We start from the raw sequence: 20975 nt of genomic DNA, 5'->3' as shown, positions 1-20975 counted from the left end.
CAATAGGAAATATTTATTTAGAATGGGAAAAAAGAAATCACAGTAAATCACCAATTTTAAGAAACCAACAAATACCTTAAAATGAAATCCAGAAAAATATGCAACTTACTTTTATTAGTAAGTAGCCTGACACACTTCTACAATCCTTTTTCTTTTTTTAGTAGACTTTATTTTTGGAGCAGTTTTAGCCACAGCAGTATTAAGCAGAAGGTACAGAGATTTCCCTTAGAACCCTTGCCCCCATTCATACATAGCCTCTACCATTATCAACATTCCCCACCAGATACAATGTACAACATTTGATGCAACTGACAAACCTACATTGGTGCATCATTATCACCCAGAGTCCATAGTTTACATTAGGGTTACTCTTGGTGTTGTACATTCTATGGCTCTGGAAATTTATAATGGCAGATATCTACCATTATAGTATCATACAGAGTAGTTAGTTTCACTGCCCTAAAAAATCCTCTGTGCTCTGCCTATTTACAACCCTTTTTTTAATATACTTTTTGCTGACGTTTCTTTGATCATTTTTTTATATAACAGTGACCTTGTAAGAACATTTTCTGTAACAAAAAATAAGTAATTCTGTCTTTAGCATAGTTTAAATTTTAAAAAATTATAATTGGTAGTTTAGGAAATTATCGGTGGCTGAAAGTTTCTTTCAGCTTCACAACTTGTTATTGGTAATATTCTGTAAAGTTATTATTTTTTTTAGCTACCTAGTTTTTAAATTTTATTTATTTATTTATTTTTGGCTGTGTTGGGTCTTCGTTGCTGTGCATGGGCTTTCTCTAGTTGTGGTGAGTGGGGGCTACTCTTTGTTGCAGTGCGTGGGCTTCTCATTGCAGTGGCTTCTCTTGTTGCAGAGCATGGGCTCTAGGCGTGCGGGCTTCAGTAGTTCTGGCGTGTGGGCTCAGTAGTTGTGGCTCACAGGCTCCAGAGCACGGCTCAGTAGTTGTGGCACACGGGCTTAGTTGGTCCAGGGCATGTGAGATCTTCCCAGACCAGGGCTTGAACCCATGTCCCCTGCATTGGCAGGCAGATTCTTAACCACTGTACCACCAGGCAAGTCTTGTAAAGTTCTGACTGCTTGAATTTTCCTTCGATTTTCATGGTGTCAAATTTTCCTACCCTCACAGAAAGGATGGGGATATTTTCTACTGGGCAGAATTGTTTGTATAAAAAAACAATCATTTCTTTTCTTGAAGGGTTAAATTGTCTATAGAACCATCTGGGACTGTTGTTTTCTCTGGGGGAAGATTTGATCTTTTACAATAACTATAGAATAATCCAAGTTTCCATTTCTTCTTGAGTCAGTTTTTGTAAGTTGTATTTTTCAAGAATTTGTTGATTTTTATCAAGTTTTAAGCTTTATTGCCAAAGTTGTTCATGGTATTCTTATTATCTTTTCCATGATTTGGAACAGGGAGTTATGGACTGATAATTGGTCCATATAATAGTCCATATATGGTTTATACAGTATAGTCTGTGTTCTGGACATACAGCTGGCCTGCTCTCCACATGGGTGGGTTCCACTCAGTGGATGTGGAGGGTCAACTATACTATGGCATTTTATATGAGGCACTTAGTACTTGCGGATTTTGGTATCTGCAGGCGTCCTGAAACCAATCCCCTGCAGATACCAGTGGATGACTGTGAAGTTTTACCCCAAATTATTACTATTGTTTATTAGTGCGTTATCTCCTTTTTAAAAACTATGATGTTTATTGATCATCCCCATGGTATTAAATAGGCTCATGTTCCCAAGAAGACTGTCATATGCTGTTGCCAAATGCCAAGGACAAATTGGATTTCACAAGCATTTGTTCAACATTTTTATGTGCTCTTTATCAACTATCAAGAACTACAGATACAGAATACAGCAACCTAGCTCAGCACTGTCTCCACTCGCTTGAGCCCTGTCTCCTGAGCAGAGTGAGAGGCAGCTCAGTACTTGTCGGGCAGGCCAGGAGGTCGGAAGTAATTGGGGTCTTTGCCGCTCCGGCCCCATTCATTGGCAAACTGGTCGGCCTTCGAGTCCTCCAGTCCGTGACCACTGTCTCCATGCTTGAAAAGGTCTGTAAGTCTCGGAATACTCTCTCTGGCATCGCTGGAATGGAAAAGGGCAGGTAGGGGATTACTCCAGGGCTGACGAGCAACAGCCCACCCTCCCCATCTCTCCTCTTTCCAAGGAATCAAGGACTCTGACAGGAGCTAGGAAAGAGGGAATGAAACCTGAGGCTGCCCGGGCTCAGCCCACCTCAGCCCTGCGGGTCCCCTTATGCTGGGTGAACAGCACCCATGGGGGAGGCTTGGGAATCGTCTGTCCCACCAGCCTTGCTCTGCTCTTCAGCCACTCAGACCCCACACAGGACACAGAGGGTGAGGGTGGATAAGAGGAGGAGAGGCCACAGCCCTACAGGACGTTCTCCAGGGCTTGGCCCCTCCTGGCTCTCCGAGGCTCTCACACCCATCCCTGCATCCTCAGGGCCCCTGGTACCTGATCACTTTAGCAGCCCAGGCGCCCCCAGGTCCCCTTTGGGCAGCGTCATGGTTGCCCCGGGCGTGGAAGTACTTGTCGGAATTTTTGTAATTGGCTTCTCTCATGTCAGAGTAGGCTCGCCACATGTCTTTAGCCCCTGGCAGGAAAAGAAAGTGATGATATGAACATGATCACGTCTGAGCAAAATAGAGAAAGAAAACATTTTCCTCCCACTGGGTCCAGATTTCAGCCTTTGACTAAGCCCTTGGAGATTATTATATTGGCTTGAAATGAATATTCCTTTACTTTTCACTTCCCTGGGTTAATGTTATGAGAATCATACGTGGTGCAAGTTTTACTCTGTTTGATTCCATCCTAAGTCTGTTGGTACTTCGTTTTTGGTTGTGTGTGATGCGTGTGAAGAGGAGGTCGGATGCTCTTTAAGGGATGTTTGGTTGCACAATGGACCTCTACCTGGAAAGATACAGGAAACCCTCTGACCAGAGGTTGAGAACAAAGGCGATTCTGAGGGAGGTTGCAGACATAGGATGCTCCCAACCTAGTCAAGGGGAGAAATCCATCCCTGTGGACAAAGTGAGGACAACTCGGTCCTGAGTACATCTGAAAGTCCGGGGCATATTTGGACCTGGCCAACTGTCAAAATTCAATCAGCAGGTGATAAACGTGAGTTCCTTAAGACAGCTTTGAAGAAACAGGGTAATCAGATGCAGAAAAAGGGCAACTGACATGCCAGCTCTAAATAAAGTTCAGTGTCCTCTCCAATAAAATAGAGGAGTATTGCCTCCCTCAGAGTGGTTACACAGAAGAACTGAGGAAATACAGGTTTAACAGCTAAAACTTTGTAGGTGCTCAGTATACTATGACCTCTCTACTCCTTAGGAAGAGTGGGACAAAAAAAAGAAAAAGAATGAAGATGCGGAGCAGGGAGTTATGGACAGAAGGACTCTGATCAGCTAGAATTAAATGGCAAAGTTAAAAAAAAACTTATCAGGACAAAGAGAAAAATCCAATGTAGAGTTATAATCAGGGTTTATATGATGACTCTATGAGAAAACTTATCTTCATATTATATATTTGTCATGTTTGGCATTTGGAAAGATAGTTTTGTTGAGAGTTATGACATTCCTACTATACTTATTCCCACTGAGTTACTGATTTAAATAGATCCTTGAAGTCCAGACTTTCTTAAAAAGTATTTCCAAAATGCCTGGCATATCTTCTCACCTAAGGTCAGCAAAACCAGAGGTACTGTGCACACTTCAGTGTGCATAAAAATCAACTGGGGTGCTTAATAAAGGCCAGATTTCCAGTCTCAACCCCTGGGATTGTGATTCAAGGGAAGGGTTGTGTGTGGCCCCAGGCACCTGCATTCCACAGAGCACCCCAGACCACGGGTGATTCTCATGCACGTGGCCCTAGAACAGCCCTTTGAAAAACACTGACCTAAGGGATGAAAAAATATTTTTAGCTGGGTCTGTGAGAATTTAGATAGAATGGCCAGCAAACTCTTAAAACAATTATTCAGTAACTATCACAGAAAAATAATAACACAAAATAATTTTGTGAAATAAACAAATTTTTGCTACTTCACTCTGGCTAGTGAGGTACATATCTCTTGCTATCAGTTTCTGGCCAGGTCTCAGCCTCAGTAGAACCATTGTCAAGGTAATTCATTGTGCCATTTATGGTGGGGAGAGGAGCTCTATCAAGTTGCCTTCTAGAGGCACCACATCCCCACTATTTGCCATTTGCTCAGATACAGAGCAGGACATGTGTTCACAAATCCCTCACTCTCCCACGTGTACTCTTGTCTGGGAGGCATAGAATACCTCGGTTAATAGCAAGGTCTGGGGGAGCTCAGTGTCTTGGGTTAAATCCCGCTCTGCTGGAGGACTTTGTTAGGTGTCTTAATTTCTTGGTGCCTCAGTTTCTCTGGTAAGGGATAATGGTACCAACATTGCAGGACTAAAGGATTAAAACCTGAGGATGACAAGGAGTTCACTCATGCATGCGAAGCTCTTAGAACAGTGCCTAGCAGGTATTAAAAGCTCAGGTATTTTAGTTATAATTATTAAGTGGATGGGGAGGGTGAACATTCCCCACCCATTTAATGCACCCATTTCATGGTACCTGAGACTTGGAAATGAGCCATCCCTAGTTGCCCACGAGGGGGCAGCAGAGCCCCACTTGTATTTAGGGAACATGCACCTCCTGAATCCAGATCTCTTCCTCACTCCTGCTGAAAGTTGGGGCCCAAACTCTATGTGACCTCGGGCTTGGGAATCCCAAGGGTGCAAAGCTGGTCAGAAAAACCTGGGGAAGTGCTACCACGGAAACCAAGCTCCTTTTTTTCCCTCTTATGGTCTTTGCCCTGTGGGGATGTGACCTCTGCTCCAGTGAATCCTGGGAGCTGCAGATGCATCCTTCCCCTGACCCATCCTTTGATCCTTACCTTGACCAGCTTCCTTGAGGAATGTAGCCCATCTCTGGCTGCTGACGCCCAGGATCAGGAAGCAGAAAATGATGCCCGTGGAAAGCTTCATCCTGCTGCAGGGAGATGAGCAGACACAAACAAGGATGACAGGTCTGGGTTTTTGTTCTTGTTTTTGTTTTGTAATGTGGATACACCCTTGCATTCCAAAAATAAATTCCACTGAATTTTATCTCAATATATAGCTGATAGACAGATAGCATTACAGAGGATCCAGTTCTCATTTCCGTGTGTCTCATTGGAATCCCAATGATTTCCTGTGTGAGGGATTGCAACGGGCTTTTAGTATAAACCATTTCCAGTCCGGTCATCCCCTATCAGCCCTGAAACCCAGCTGCACAGCAAGTTTCCCAAAGGCATTAGGAGTCTGGGCACTATACCTCTCTGTAATATGAGATGAGGTGAACAATGCACAAGCATTTACAAATGCTTGCTCTACCGATCACTGACTTCACACAGAAGCAGCATATGGAACCCCTACCCCCCAAAGTATTCACAGCTGGTGAATTCTGATTGTCAGAATAGTGGATTCAGGAAGGAAGCAGAGGGATGGGCTGCAGCACAAGAATGCTGGTGAAGAGAGAGAATCTCCAAAGAGGAAAAGTTTGGAAAGTTCTAGCACCTCACCTTTGGCTGTGCCTTCCTGCTGAGGCTCCTGGCAAAGCTGAGCTGCCTGTGCTGCCTGCCTGGGAGATGGAGCTGGTGCTTTATATATTGACACTTGGCTAGAGGAGCAAATGAGAAGACAGGTTTGAACCAAAAGAAAAAAAACCAAACAGGAAAGAAAGAGATTTGGGAAATTCCTCTTGACAGCATTTCAAAACAGCAGCGTTATTCTTCACACACATCTAATTCTCCTGGATTGTGCAATCTGGCAGGTTTCAAGAGTGTAGCAAGTTGGGCTGCTTCTGTCTGTTTCCAGTCTCACTCCTGGTGGGGAAGGGTGTTTTTCCCCACACAATAATGTACTGACATTTGCTATGAAGGGTAATCAATATTAGAAAAAGAGAGTTGATTGCCTAAAGAATGTGAGGATACAGGGCAAAAGGAAGAGCAGTACGGGGCCATTGCAAGGGACAGCTCAGGATGAAGCTGGGACCCCAGGGTACAGGAGTCAGAAAGGAAGGAGATAGAAACCCAGGAAACCTGCGGGTGTAAGTCATCAGGAGGCAGAAGCGCATCGGGGGCGGGAAGGTGGTAGAACGCGCATCGAGCTCGGTTTGCCGGTCTTTAAGTGGTCGCGCCCCCTTGGAGAACGCGACCAGAAGGCAAGGCGGTCCCGGGCTCTCTAGCTTCGCGGTGATTGTAAAGTGCAGACTACTTGCCACAGAACATAGTTGAAACAGAAAATAGGAAGATGGCAGCAAACCCTTCAGGACAAGAGCATTAAAAATTAACCCCAGAGATAGCCTCATCTACCAGAGGGCAGACAGCAGAAGCAAGAAGAACTACAATCCTGTAGCCTGTGGAACAAAAACCACATTCACAGAAATATAGACAAGATGAAAAGGCAGAGGGCTATGTACCAGATGAAGGAACAAGATAAAACCCCAGAAAAACAACTAAATGAAGTGGAGACAGGCAACCTTCCAAAAAAAGAATGCAGAATAATGATAGTGAAGATGATCCAGGACCTCGGAAAAAGAATGGAGGCAAAGATTGAGAAGATGCAAGAAATGTTTAACAAAGACCTAGAAGAATTAAAGAACAAAGAAACAGAGATGAACAATACAATAACTGAAATGAAAACTACACTAGAAGGAATCAATAGCAGAATAACAGAGGCAGAGGAACAGATAAGTGACCTGGAAGACAGAATGGTGGAATTCACTGCTGCAAAACAGAATAAAGAAAAAAGAATGAAAAGAAATGAAGGCAGCCTAAGAGACCTCTGGGACAACATTAAACACAACAACATTTGCATTATAGGGGTCCCAGAAGGAGAAGAGAGAGAGAAATGACCTGAGAAAATATTTGAAGAGATTATAGTCAAAAACTTCCCTAACATGGGAAAGGAAATAGCCACCTAAGTCCAGGAAGCGCAGTGAGTCCCATACAGGATAAACCCAAGGAGAAACACACCGAGACACATAGTAATCAAATTGGCAAAATTAAAGACAAAGAAAAACTATTGAAAGCAGCAAGGGAAAAATGACAAATAACATACAAGGGAACTCCCATAAGGTTAACAGCTGATTTCTCAGCAGAAATTCTACAAGCCAGAAGGGAGTGGCATGATATACTTAAAGTGATGAAAGGGAAGAACCTACAACCAAGATTACTCTACCCGGCAAGGATCTCATTCAGATTCGATGGAGAAATCAAAAGCTTTACAGACAAGCAAAAGCTAAGAGAATTCAGCACCACCAAACCAGCTCTACAACAAATGCTAAAGGAACTTCTCTAAGTGGGAAAGACAAGAGAAGAAAAGGACCTACAAAAACAAACCCAAAACAATTAATAAAATGGTCATAGGAACATACATATCCATAATTACCTTAAACGTGAATGGATTAAATGCTCCAACCAAAAGACACAGGCTTGCTGAATGGATACAAAAACAAGACCCATATATATATGCTGTCTACAAGAGACCCACCTCAGACCTAGGGACACATACAGACAGAAAGTGAGGGGATGGAAAAAGATATTCCATGCAAATGGAAATCAAAACAAAGCTGGAGTAGCAATACTCATATCAGATAAAATAGACTTTAAATTAAAGAATGTGACAAGAGACAAGGAAGGACACTACATAATGATCAAGGGATCAATCCAAGAAGAAGATATAACAATTATAAATATATATGCACCCAACATAGGAGCACGTCAATACATAAGGCAACTGCTGACAGCTGTAAAAGAGGAAATCAACAGTAACACAATATAGTTGGGGACTTTAACACCTCACTTACACCAATGGACAGATCATCCAAAATGAAAATAAATAAGGAAACAGAAGCTTTAAATGACACAATAGACCAGATAGATTTAATTGATATTTATAGGACATTCCAACCCAAAACAGCAGATTACACTTTCTTCTCAAGTGCACATGGAACATTCTCCAGGATAGATCACATCTTGGGTCACAAACCAAGCCTCAGTAAATTTAAGAAAATTGAAAAAACAAATACCACATGATCTCACTTATATGCTGAATCTAAAAAAAATCAAAAGCTGAACTCATGGATACAGAGAACAGATTAATGGTTGCCAGAGGCAGGGAGTGGGAGATGAGTAAAAGGAGTGAAGGGCGTCAAAAGGTACAGACTTCCAGTTATAAAATAATTAAGTCCTGGGGATGTAATGTACAGCATGGCGACTATAGTTAATAATACTGTATTGTGTATTTGAAAGTTGCTAAGAGAATAAATCTTAAAAGTTCTCACCACAAGAAAAAATTGTAACTATGTGTGGTGATGGATGTTATCTATACTTCTTGTGGTGATCATTTCACAATACGGTTGTCCCACAGTATCTGCAGAGGATCCATTCCAAGACCCCTGTGGATACCAAAATGCTCAGATGCTGAAGTCCCTTATATAAAATGGCATAGTATTCACACACAACCTAAGCACTTCCTCCCATGTACTTTAAATCATCTCTAGTTTACTTATAATATCTAATACAATGTAAATGCTATGTAAATAGTTGCCAGAGAACAACAAATTCAAGTTCTGCTTTTTGAAACTTTCTGGAAATTTTGGTTTTCAAATATTTTAGATCCAAGTTTGGTTAAGTCCTCCGATATGAAACTCATGGATGTGGAGGGCCGACTCTATATACAAATATCGAATCATTATGTTGTACACATGAAACTAATATAATGTTCTATGTCAATTATATCCCAGCATTAATTAATTGAACATGTTACCTTACAGGGTACAGAAAGAATTCGGCACCATGGACCCTTTCTTTCTCCACTTATTGAGACTACACATCATACAACAACTTCAATTTGATGGGTGAGTATTGAAGAGTACACTGCTACCCCATGTCAAATCATGGCACAGAAAGGGCATCACTTGACTAGTCTCAGCTGTGTCAGACAATACACACACCAACTAAAAAATCAACAAATTATTTGGAAATTACTAGAATGATTTAGGAAACAACGTGTGTATAACCAATTCACTTTGCTGTACACCTGAAACTAACACCACATTGTAAATCAACTATACTTCAATAAAAATTTTTAAAAAAGAAACAATGTGTGCTATGACCATATCTTTTGTTGAGCAGTTTTAGAATTTATGAATTTTGTTCATTTGAAGGATCAGTGGCAGAATAATTAAACTTAATATATGACTTTACCATCTAAAACTTTTAAGGTATCCCCCCTCTGGAAGCCCCCCGCAAGCAACCCAGGAAACAGGATATTACTAACACTGCAGAAGCCCCTTGTGTCCCACTCTCTGCTGCATGCTTCTCCCTGCCCTTTCTCCAAAGGTAAACTCCTTCCCAAACTTTGTGTTATCATTCCCTTGCTTTTTTTAAAATTGTTTTTTTTAATCACATATGCATATCCATAAACAATATATTTTTAAGGTTTTTCCAGTTTTTGAACTTTCTGTAAATAGATTTCTATTGTATGGATTCACTAGTCATTTGCTTATTTTGGTCAACAATATGTTCTTTAGACATAGGCAGGTTGATGACTGTTGCAGTAGTTCTTCCATTTTCAATGCTGAAGACTATTGCCAAGCATGAATGTAACACAGCTTATTTCAACATTTGGGTTTTTTCTGTTTCACTATTACAGTGTTGCTTCTGGTAATCTTGTGCAAATATTCCAGTACAAGAGTTCAAATGGTAGAGACCTAGAAGTGAAATAGAATATGATTATGTTGAACCTTAGTTGGTAATACCAAATTATCTTTCCAAAATGGTTATATATATATATTTACAATACATATTTCTATATTTTATATATTTATATTCCCACAAGTAGTGGATACATGGCCCCCTTGCTCCACATCCTAGGCCATATTTGTTTTTTATGTCAAGTTGATGAGTGATAAATAGTATCACATTGTAGTTTAAATTTGTGTTTTCCTGATTGTCAATGAGATTGCCCATTTTTACATATTGATGAGCCATTTGTACTTTTTCTTCTGTGAAATTTATATTTATTTCTTTTTCCTTTTTTATTGATTAGTAGGAGCTCTTTATATACTTCATATAAAGCCTTTTTGATTATGTATGTTACAAATATCTTCCCCCAGCTTGTGGCTTTTATTTTCATGTTTTCAGTCATTTTCATGGGAGTAATGTATTTGGTTTTATATTTAACAAACTTACGATTCAACAAAATTATAATGTACAGCTATGCACTAATTCTTTTAAAATGCTTTCTTTCCCTTTATTTATCAATGTTTAGAGTAATAAGTTTAATCCCAGCAACTGCAAAGTTGTCTAATAAATTTGCTTTTTTAAAAAGTTTCTTTATGGTATCTTTTGATGAACACTAATGCTTACCTTTGTTGTAGCTTTTTTTCAATTAAGAACCATCTTTTAAAGTGGAAAATTATCTTATTCATTCTCTGACAACCAACTTCTATAACTTATTAATGTATTTGCTCAAGGTACAGAATATATATAACCTATGACGTAGCTATCTTTGCAAGCACTGTGGGAAGTAAACTTTAATTTTTCTCTCAAGAGAGTTTTCTTAAAAAGCCAGTACTTTTTATTTTTTATTTATTTATTTATTTTTAGGCCATGCTGTGCGTCATGCAGGATGCTAGTTCCCCAACCAGGGATCAGACCCGTGCCCCCTGCATTGGGAGCTGAGAATCTTAACCACTGGACTGCCAGGGAAGTCCAAAGCCAGTGCTTTTTAAAAGAGTTTGGTTTGCTTCTTATTTTCACCTGGGAAATCTTTGAAACTTTCAACTTAGTTTCAAAGGTATAGCTGGTAGTCTCTACCCTTTGGAAGTGGATTACCTTCTGGTGTGCTGGAATCAGCTCATACTAGCTCAGGAGAGCTAGCTGTTACATTTTCAGGGATTTTGCAAGCCAACTGTTAAGTCTTCGTCTTTTGAAATTAGCCGTGGTGGCAGTATTTACACCATGGAAATTGACAAACACTTAAGTCAGGGTTTTTTTTGTTTTGTTTTTTTGTTTTGCGGTACGCGGGCCTCTCACTGTTGTGGCCTCTCCTGTTGCGGAGCACAGGCTCCGGACGCGCAGGCTCAGCGGCCATGGCTCACGGGCCTAGCGGCTCCGCGGCATGTGGGATCTTCCCGGACCGGGGCACGAACCCGTGTCCCCTGAATCGGCAGGCGGACTCTCAACCACTGCGCCACTAGGGAAGCCCAAGTCAGTGTTTTTGTTTTTTCTTCCAGAGAGCCATCTCTTAATTCCCAGCACATGCCTGGGACTACTTCTAATTCCAAGTTCCACAGGTCCTTTCCTTTGTTCTTCTAGGCGCTGACAAACCAATCCTTGAGGCAAGGGCAGCTTCTGCAAATACACAGCTTCAGCACCAGAAAGGCTGGATTCCCCATTCCCTATCCTTCAGTTCACTCAGGGAGATTAAAAGAGATATTACATTCAAACAACTTAAGAAATATTAAATTCTTGTGTATACTCTTGATTATATGACTGCATTTTCTCCCCAAGAAAACAAACATGGGGGGCAAATGCATCCATCAGAAAAGGAAACATTTTTTACACAGCTGCTCTGAGCTTCCTGAGACCAGGACCTACACTTGCCTATATGTTTATCTGGTAGAGGGCAGCAGCTCCCTAATACTGAGGCGAGGCAACCTGCTAGGAGGTGGGTGGTTTCTGCTCTGGGGGGCTTCTCACTCTTCCCATGCTCCAAGAGTGTGGGAAAACACCCTCCACTGGACTGCAAGTGTCATAAAGAAATGACCGACTTCCTAGAATCACACACAAGTCTAACACAACTCACTATCAAACCTAGAAACAGCCATTTAAGAGAACAGATCTACCGCGTTTCTCCTCTCAGTCAACCACTGGTGGCTCACACGTAAGACTGCACCTGCATTCTTCTGGCAGAAGTCACAAGACAGCAATCAACAACGACTGGACTTCCCTGGTGGTCCAGTGGTTAAGACTCCATTTTTCCAATGCGGGGTACGTGGGTTTGATCCCTGGTGGGGGAATTGGGATGCTACATGTCACATGGCGCGGCAAAAAAACCCAACAACAATAACTGCAACACAACCAAACCCAATAATTATCCTACCTTTAAACGACTATAGCATTTCTCAGCATAAAAGCTCTTCAGCAGCATTATTCTGAGCTGGTTAGAACCGGTTCACAGAGACAGAGATTCCCTATATAGACCCAAATGAGATTAATCTGAGTTCCCCTTTCCTTGTTCAAATTTGGACTTAATACAGAGTCACTGTTCTCAGATATTCATATAATCAACTTACTGGTGACACACCGTTTGTTAATTTAGATGAACTAACACCCTCAAGGTTATTTGTTTAAGTAAGCATCCTTTTGATGCAAAGAGACATAGACATCTTTAGGAAAACAAATAAGTATTAGATAAGTAGAAGTGGTTGTCAAAGATCTCTCCTCCCAGTATCCTCCACTAAAGCCAGATGGTTTTTCAAGACAGTCTGCTAAAATCTCAGGGGACAGTTAATTCTAAGTTACACAGATTGTTGTAGAAAACCGATAAAGAATGAAGTTGGACAGCCATTTTAAAGAAGCTAGAGTAACTTGGTTCTAAAACAAGAGTGGACAGTACAAGAAAACAATAGTCCCATTTCAATTCCAAAGGTGCAAAAAATTCAAAACACAGCATAGTGTTGCCAAACCAAATATGAGTATTAAAGGTGCCTCATAATTGAGTGCGGTTTATTCTTGGAATGCCAACATTGCAGAATCAATGTAATTCACCACAATGATAGCTTAAAGGAGAAAATAATATTATCTCAACTGATTTTTAAAAAGCATTTGATAAAGCTGAAGGCATATTTATGGTTGCTTTTTAAAAATCCTTTAGAAAACTACGTATCAAAGTGAAATTTCTTAATTTTATAAGGTTATTTGCCAAAAAGCTACAGCACATATTTTATTTCATGGAAAAACCTTTAATTCATTGCCGTTCAGGATCTGGAATGAGAAAAGGAATGCTACTATCACCACTGTTGTGTAACACAGCTCTGGAAGCCCTGGCCAATGCCACAGAAAATTTCGAAAGTAAGACATACAAGGATTGGAAAGGCAGAGATGAAACTGTCATATTTGCAGTTAGTATAATCTTCAACCTCAAAAAGCACACAAAATCAATAAACTATAGAATTACTAAGGAAATTTAATAAGGTTGCCCAACACTTGATCCAAAAGCCAAATCATTTCTCCATAGCAGAAATAACAAAATGGAAAATATGATTAATAATAATAAACAATTCATGGTAACAACATAACTATAAAATTCCTAAGGACTGGTTTCACCAGTAATACACAGCACCACAATGGAGATTTCAAACCTCTAACAAACACCTTAAAAGATGATTCAAACAAATGGAGAGAAGTTCCTGGCTCACTGATGGGATGACTTAATATTGTAGACATGTTGATTCTACCACAAATTAATCCACAGATTTAATGCAATTCTAATGAAAATTCCAGTTGAATTTTCCCAGAACTGAAGAAAATTACTCCAAAATTCATATCAAGAAGTAAAGGTTCATGCATACAAAAGTCAATCCTAAAAAAGGAGAATATTAAGAAGAGGCACTTACCATATGAGGTGTTAAGATGTACAGAAGAGCACAGTAAAAAACAGTAGTATTTGCTCAACAAAAGATATATTGACCAATGGAATAGAATAGAGAGTACAGAGCTAGGGTCACACATATAGGACATTAGTATACGATCAAGGAGACATCACAAATCATTGAAGACAGGATGGGTTACTTAATAGTTTTGGAAAGAGAAAAATAAAACTGGATCCTTACCTAATACGTATACAAATGTTCACTCCAGAAGTATTAAATACATAAACATGAAGGTAAAACTATAAGGTTAATAGAAAAGAATATCAAATAATATATTTGTGATGTAGAGATGAGGAAAAAATTCTTAAACAAAACTTCAAAAGCGGGCTTCCCTGGTGGCGCAGTGGTTGAGAGTCCGCCTGCCGATGCAGGGGACACAGGTTCGTGCCCCGGTCCGGGAAGATCCCACATGCCGCGGAGCTGCTGGGCCCGTGAGCCATGGCCGCTGAGCCTGCGCGTCTGGAGCTTGTGCTCCGCAACGGGAGAGGCCACAACAGTGAGAGGCCCGCGTACCACAAAAAAAAAAAAAAAAGAAAAAGAAAAAAATAAAACTTCAAAAGCACAAAACACAAGACATAAAATGGTATTTCATTACATGAAAATTAAGAATTTATTTTCAGATAGAGAATGGGAAAAAGACAACGTCTAAATTACGGCAAGGGATTAATATTTCAAATATACAAGGAACTTCTGTGAATCATTAAGAAAAAGATGGCAACCCCAATAGAAAAATGGGTGAAAGGTACACAAAAAATAGTTTACAGACAACACACTAGAAGTAATAAGCTCACAGAGGGATGCACAAATCATTAGTAACCAGAAAAATGCAAATGAAATAAGCAGACGTTACATGCATTAGACCAGAAAAAAGATGACATCCGCAATGTGCCATGTATATCAAAAGAGTGATATTGCTGGCGTGCACATCCTTGTTTTCACTGTGAAGTGTCACTCTGCTGTCCAGGAGGGCAGCCCGCCCATATGCCCTCCAACAGTTTTGAAGGTTTCTATAGCTCAGTGCCGTTGCCTTGGCATGACCCAGCTATCCACTTTTCCAGTCTAAAAGCTTCCATCAAAAAAGAATTTTGCTTCAAATACACAGATTAGTGTCTAAATAATAAATAAAGTATTACAGGGTTGCTCTCACAGGACACAGTGACAATCTCTGATGTCTCTTTTGTTGTTGTTGTTGTTTTAAAAAACTCCTCTGTTAGAAATAACTTTTCTGGATACAGTTTTTGTGATCCTATCTGCTATTCTTGCAGCTCCAGGAGAGAGGGAACATTTTCTATTTCTTATCTTGAGGAGACTTCTTTTGCCAGAGACGAGTAGGGCCTATAGTTTTCAAGGTCAAGTGCTGGAAACACATTGTTTAACACTGAAAGAGATGCAGTCCTGAGAGAAAAAGAAATCATATGGAAAAGAAAAGGTCAGAATAGGATTATTAACAGATGGAATATGGCACATAAAGATTAGGGACATCTGGGCTTCCCTGGTGGCGCAGTGGTTGAGAGTCCGCCTGCCGATGCAGGGGACGCGGGTTCGTGCCCCGGTCCGGGAGGATCCCACATGCCGCGGAGCGGCTGGGCCCGTGAGCCATGGCTGCTGAGCATGCGCGTCGGGAGCCTGTGCTCGGCAACGGGAGAGGCCGCAGCAGAAAAAAGATTTTCCTCTTATCTTCCATTATAAATTTTTTATGTGACTTTGACAGGTTTATCGATTCTTATTTTATAATCGTTGTTCATTTCGCTGCGTTATTTATGTGTACGTACGTGTCTGCACATTTAGTGTTGTTGTGGGGAGGTGTGTGTGTAAAGAGAGAGAGGCATATACAAGTCAACTATATTATAAATGGACATTTGCTGTTTTTCCTTATCTCATCCTTGGAATCCCGATCGGGACAGGAACTGGGCTGTTGGTTTTCTTCATCATCATACTCAGTACCTAGGAAAATGCCTAGACACAGGCAGACTTAATGAATCTTATTGGACAAACATGTCCACTGAAGAAAATCGAAAAATTTAAAATAAGTATAAAAATGAAAATAAAAGCAATACGAATTTCATCAGCCTAGACGGGGCGGGCGCGGTGGTGGGGGTGGGGGACCGGTGTGCAGGAAGAACCTCTGTAGAAACGTCATGTTTCCAATCTATTGTCTCAGTGCATGTAGACATATAAACCCATAAACAAAAACAGGGTGATATAACACTATCGTTTTATGTTCTGCTTTTTCACTCCACAGCTTATCATAATCATTTTTGCATGTTACTACCCTTACCTACCACAGTCAGTGGCAAAGCCGAAATTCAAATCCAGCCTGTGAAGCCTGGGCGTTTGGATTCTTAGCCGTAGGTTATAGAGTTGACACCTGAACTTGGCAGCCGTTATTAGCATATAAACAAGTAACTGGACAATATATTTTAATTCAATTTCATTAAATACTGATTAGCTTAATAATACCTCTCCAGTGGAATGTTACCCGCATGAGAGCACTGATCTTGTCTATCTCAGATTCCCAGCGCCCAGAACAGTTCCTGCCACATTCTGGGGGGATCATTAAACGGGTGTTGAATAGTGAATAAAAGGACGAATGAGTTCTGTAGGCATCTTTACTGGAAGGATAAATTGAGGTTTTTAGAGACTCTTTGTTAGACTATTTTGGACAGTCCCAAGTCCACCCTGCAGAGAATAAAGGATGATCTCAGTGCACTGGCTCCCTCCCAGGTCAGATCGTCCAGGAACTAGGCACGCTGGCCAGCCTGAGTTATTGCCCATTTGTCCAACTCTTTCAGGAAACGTATCAGTGGGTCATTGACGGGCGATTTTGCAACTATGGTTTAAACAGAGTGGTTTGACAGGACTCCACAGGTAATAACTGTGTGTATAAACAAAGCACACTATCCTCAGAAAGGACCTGGGTCTTCTTTCCCATAATTACAGATTTCAAAAAGCAAACCTGGGAAACTAGAGAATGGTGAAAGGGCTCCCTATGCACCCGAGAGTGAAAAACAGGCTGTTGAGTGATGCTTCTTTTCTATCACCCACAGCTGAGGACACAGCGGCTCCAAGTACCCCACATCCTAGAGAGGGCATCCAGGAAGCAGGGCCAGACCTCAGTAAACTCCCAAGGCTGACAAAGAGGCAGCAGTGCCGGCCTCTGCAATCAACACCTCTCCAACCCATTCCACCTCTGGTCCACTTAGGAAACGCCAGAGGAAAGGGAGGGAGAGACGGCAGTGTCGTCAGTCTTGTGGGGAGTGCAGTATTTGTGGAGATAGGTGATTTCCTCAAATTGGTTCAGGGTGCCAAGAAGAATAGAAGAATGCCTGTTCAGTTCTCAGCTGGGTGCGTGCTCACTGCAAACACTCCCAGCTCATTCTGGTGCCCCTATCAAAGCAGAAGGGAGTACGGTGAGGGAGTTCTTGAGAGAGTTGACATGTGTAGGAGCCGGTGACTGTTCTGGGGATTTCTAAAAGGTTGGAGCACCCATGCCAGCAGAGCTTAAAGAGGCAGTGGTGGAGTGTGATTAGGAAGGAGATGGGGTGAGCTCTTTCCCATCTGCCATCTCTGCAGGAACAGAAGAGGCCCTCAGTCATTCTGGGGTTAGAATAAAGGCAGTGCTGCGCCAGGTGAGGTGACACCTCAGCTAAGGAGGGAGCTTGGAACATGGACCATCATCAGGACCAGTTGTGGATAACCTGCTCCTCTCCGGGGAGGTCCTCCATAGCTGAGGGGCTGGTATGAAGCTGAACCTCACCTCAGGAGCACCCCCATCACACCTGATGATTAATAATAGCTCAAAGCTTATTATTATTTCTTCTCAGTAAATATAGTGAGAGAGAGAGAACTTGCATAGGTTTACATTTATATCTCATATTTCATCATTTCTAGGACACACATTTCTTGATTATACATTTCTGAAATTAGGATGTGTCTTACATTCACTAATGACCAGGCAGCACTCATGAAATTGTTGTCATTGCTTTAGGATTAATTTTGTGTATGCTTTCCTTTTTGTTTATACACAAGAGTGATGTAAGATTAAAATCTATGTCTAAGTTTAAAAGAACTCTCTCAGTACGTGTAAAGTAAAAATTCAGAGTGATAAGAAAACATTATGTCTGAATCTAAATGGTAACATCTTTTTTCTTGGTGGTGTATAAATAGTAACACATCTTTCAGTCTAGGGGTCTTAGACTCAGAGAAATACAGTGTGTCCTTTTTCCCCTCCTCTAGTCTCACAGAGTGTTCTCTGCTAACTTGCCCCTCTGATAATCAGCACAGTACTTTGGAAATTCAAAATATTCATTTATTTCTCCCAAGGCTTCTCATCAGCTACCACAACGACTAACAGTTTATTTGCACATGGCGTTCCTCATTTTCATTTCTATGAGGGAGTGTGCACAGTATCGTTGGAGAAAACTGAATATTTTCTATGATGAAGTAAAATTATATCATTTTGGCTGGTGTGAGTATGATATTTGTACAGATTTAGTAGTCACCTCAAAGTGACTCATTACCACATTCTGCAGATCCAAACCACATCCATACTTTCTACAACTCCCAAACCCTCCCCCCAGTTCTGTCCACTTCTGAACAATACTCTTCTCAGACTTTATTCATTCATTTCAACAAATATGTATAAAGCAGCTACTATTTGTGAGGCCCTATGACAGGCACTGTGGATACAATGACAACACACAATAAAAGAGACAGGCCTTTGCCCTTGGGTTCCCTACCTACTGGCTCTAAAGACAGACAAGAAAACGGGCGAACGCACTGGAGTGTGACGAGTCCTGGGGACACTCACCTACAGCAAGAGCAGGTACAACCAGATTCCCGCAGGTCCCTGTCGTCCATCTCAAATGTGCTGCATCCCCTGACCCCACTCTCTTCACCCTCGTTCCTTTCTCAGAGCCAGAGAAGTTTCTGCTCCCCTTGGGGTTAACCATCCTTTGTGGGTTGGATCCCTCTGCCTCTTGCTTCCCCTTGACTCTGCTCTTATTCCTTCTTCTTTACCTTTCTTATCTCCCTCTTCCTTAGCTCCTTCCTGTTCCTTATAACTAGTCTGACCTTCTTTGAAAGAAAACCTTTCTTGTATTAGTAAAATAAAAGACTAGGTCAATTATTCATTTTCAATAAGCATTTGTTGAGGTGCCATTATATGCCAGGTACGGGATATTAGGGGTGAACAAGAGAGAAATGGTCACTTCTCTCACTGATTTTATAATACAAGGGAGGAAGATGGACCAAAAGAAAACCCAAACAAAAATTAGAAGAATAAACCAAAAATTGAGTAAAAGAATCCCACATGTTAAAAATTGGTAAACTGTAAAGAATAACCAGAGTGAGTCAGCCAGGATGACCAGGAAGGCCTCTCTCAAGAAACAGTGAATTCGGGAGAACCCCACAGGTGAGACATTCCCATCCTTGTGAAAAGCGAGCAGAGGAGTATGTGGGCAGAGAAAATGTCACCTGCAAACGTCCTGTGCCAAAGAAAATCTTGGTTTGTTGGTGATACTGGAGAGTGGGGAGCTTGGGAAGGGGTGGCATGAGATGCTGCTGGAGGGTGGCCAGGGACAGATCACACTGGGCTTTGTAAGCCATGATAAGCACCTGGATTATATTTTAAGGGACATGGGAATCCATTGAAGGATTTTAAGCAGGGGAGAGACATGATCTGAGTATAGTTTGTATGCTAGACTCAGAGGTAGGGTACCTACATGCTCTCTTTTGCCCAGGACAGTTCCAGTTTATTCCTGTCATCCAGGTATAATTATCAATAATGTCTCTTTCACAATGAAAAGTGACTTGGCTTAGATGATAAACTATACAGTCACACTTAAGCAGAGGCGGAAGCCATGAAGATGGGGAGACTACTGAGACAGCTGTTGCAGGAACCCAGGTGAGAACAGGTGTGGCCAGGAGCGTGGAGGTGCACGTGAGACCAAGCTGATGGGCTAGAGATGAATTTTGGAAGTAGAATCACAGGGCTTGCTAGTGGATTGGATGTGGAGGTAAAGGCAAGGGAAGCATCGAGCACATTTCCCAATATCTGGGGTGAGCCACAGAGGGAAGAGTCGTGTCATTTGCTGAATTGGAGTGGCCTGGGGGTGAAGAGTTCTGGACGGAGATGAGCGTTTCCTTTGGACATGCAGTGTGTGAGATCTGTGGAAGCCATCCAATCAGAGGTTTCAGGAGGCCAATCAGATAAACAAGCATGGAGCTTGGAAACCAGGTTCTGAGGGGGAGATATAAGTTTCAGAGGCGTCAGCATGTAGATACTGTTAGCTGCGCTTGTTGGGGAGAATACAGAGAAATAAAAAGTGCGAGCCCAGAACCAAGTCTGAGGGACACTTAGAGTTTGGGGAGATGAAAAGACCCAGCTAAGGAGATAAAGGAAAACTGAAGGGAAGCAAAAGGAGAGTGTGGTACTATGAAGCCAAGAGAGAACCTTCCAGGAAGGAGGGAGAGGACAACTGTGCTGAGCATGGCTCAGAGGCCTCCTGATAGGAGGAGAGAAACATGTCAGTTGTTTTGGCAACATGGCGGTCAGTGGTGACCAGAGCTGTTTTGCTGAGTGGTGGGGACAGAGGACAGGCTGGTGTGGGTTCAAGTGTGAGTCAGAAGCGAGGAATCAGAAAGTGCAGATGGGCAGGTTTTCAACAAGTCTGACTATAAAGAGGAAGAGGAAAACGTGCAAGAGTGAAGAGTGATGTGGATTGAACTCAGGGTTTTCAATGTGGTGCTTTATTGGGAAAGCTGTTACTGACTGTCTGGACTCTGCAAGGTTTTGCCCATGTGAGGAACAAGCACATTTTCCTCCCTGGCGTGAGTGTCACTGTGTGTCCTGTGCAAGAGAAGAGCACCACAGGAGCTGGGCAGAAGGAAAGCACAAACCAGGAAGTGTTTGTGTCCTACAACGTCCCTCCTGCGCCCTGAAAGGACAGAGATTAACACTGTGCCCAGCTGGCACAGGAGAAATGTTTACCAGTTCCAGTATCACAAGCGGGGCAAAGAAGGGTGGACGTGGAGTTCAGAGGAAATAAACTGATAACCGGCACACACTTCTACTCTGAAAGTGGGATTCAGGAGCACTCCTAAGGGGAGACGATTCATGATGAAATGATCCCTGTAGGGGAAAGACAAGTTTAACTTCCTTGTCAAGGAGGAAGAAAAAGTGTGTCTGTAAGGTAGTTAGTCA

General features: G+C 41.7%; 1 protein-coding gene across 2 annotated transcripts; it reads right to left on the bottom strand.

The window, feature by feature from the left end:
- Positions 1-729: 729 nt before the first annotated feature.
- On the bottom strand, positions 730-5739 carry LOC101274006 (serum amyloid A-2 protein-like). Of its 2 annotated transcripts, none has more exons than XM_004285538.3 (4): positions 5628-5739; positions 4962-5056; positions 2507-2645; positions 730-2116 (listed from the first exon to the last, which is right to left on the bottom strand). In XM_004285538.3, exons 2-4 carry the CDS (start codon positions 5050-5052, stop codon positions 1954-1956), a joined length of 393 nt encoding a protein of 130 aa, XP_004285586.2. In that variant the 5' UTR covers positions 5053-5056; positions 5628-5739; the 3' UTR covers positions 730-1953. The 2 variants fall into 2 exon arrangements, with proteins under 2 accessions (XP_004285586.2, XP_012394416.2); XM_012538962.3 differs by having other exon boundaries at positions 4962-5053; positions 5628-5678.
- Between the last annotated feature and the right edge of the window lie 15236 nt (positions 5740-20975).

The sequence above is a fragment of the Orcinus orca genome, chromosome 8, assembly GCF_937001465.1.
Source record: "Orcinus orca chromosome 8, mOrcOrc1.1, whole genome shotgun sequence".
In the NCBI taxonomy this organism is placed as follows: Eukaryota; Metazoa; Chordata; class Mammalia; order Artiodactyla; family Delphinidae; genus Orcinus; species Orcinus orca.
Note: the sequence above shows the minus strand (reverse complement) of the source record. Positions and strands in the feature narration are given on the sequence as shown.

What these genes read in the sequence shown, in the direction of transcription:
- LOC101274006 (XM_004285538.3), bottom strand. Translation starts at nt 5,052, where the DNA reads ATGAAGCTTTCCACGGGCATCATTTTCTGCTTCCTGATCCTGGGCGTC. An exon ending in CCTCAAGGAAGCTGGTCAAG is followed by an intron (nt 2,646 to 4,961) that starts GTAAGGATCAAA and finishes TTTTCCTGCCAG; the next exon opens with GGGCTAAAGACATGTGGCGA. An exon ending in TGGGCTGCTAAAGTGATCAG is followed by an intron (nt 2,117 to 2,506) that starts GTACCAGGGGCC and finishes TTTCCATTCCAG; the next exon opens with CGATGCCAGAGAGAGTATTC.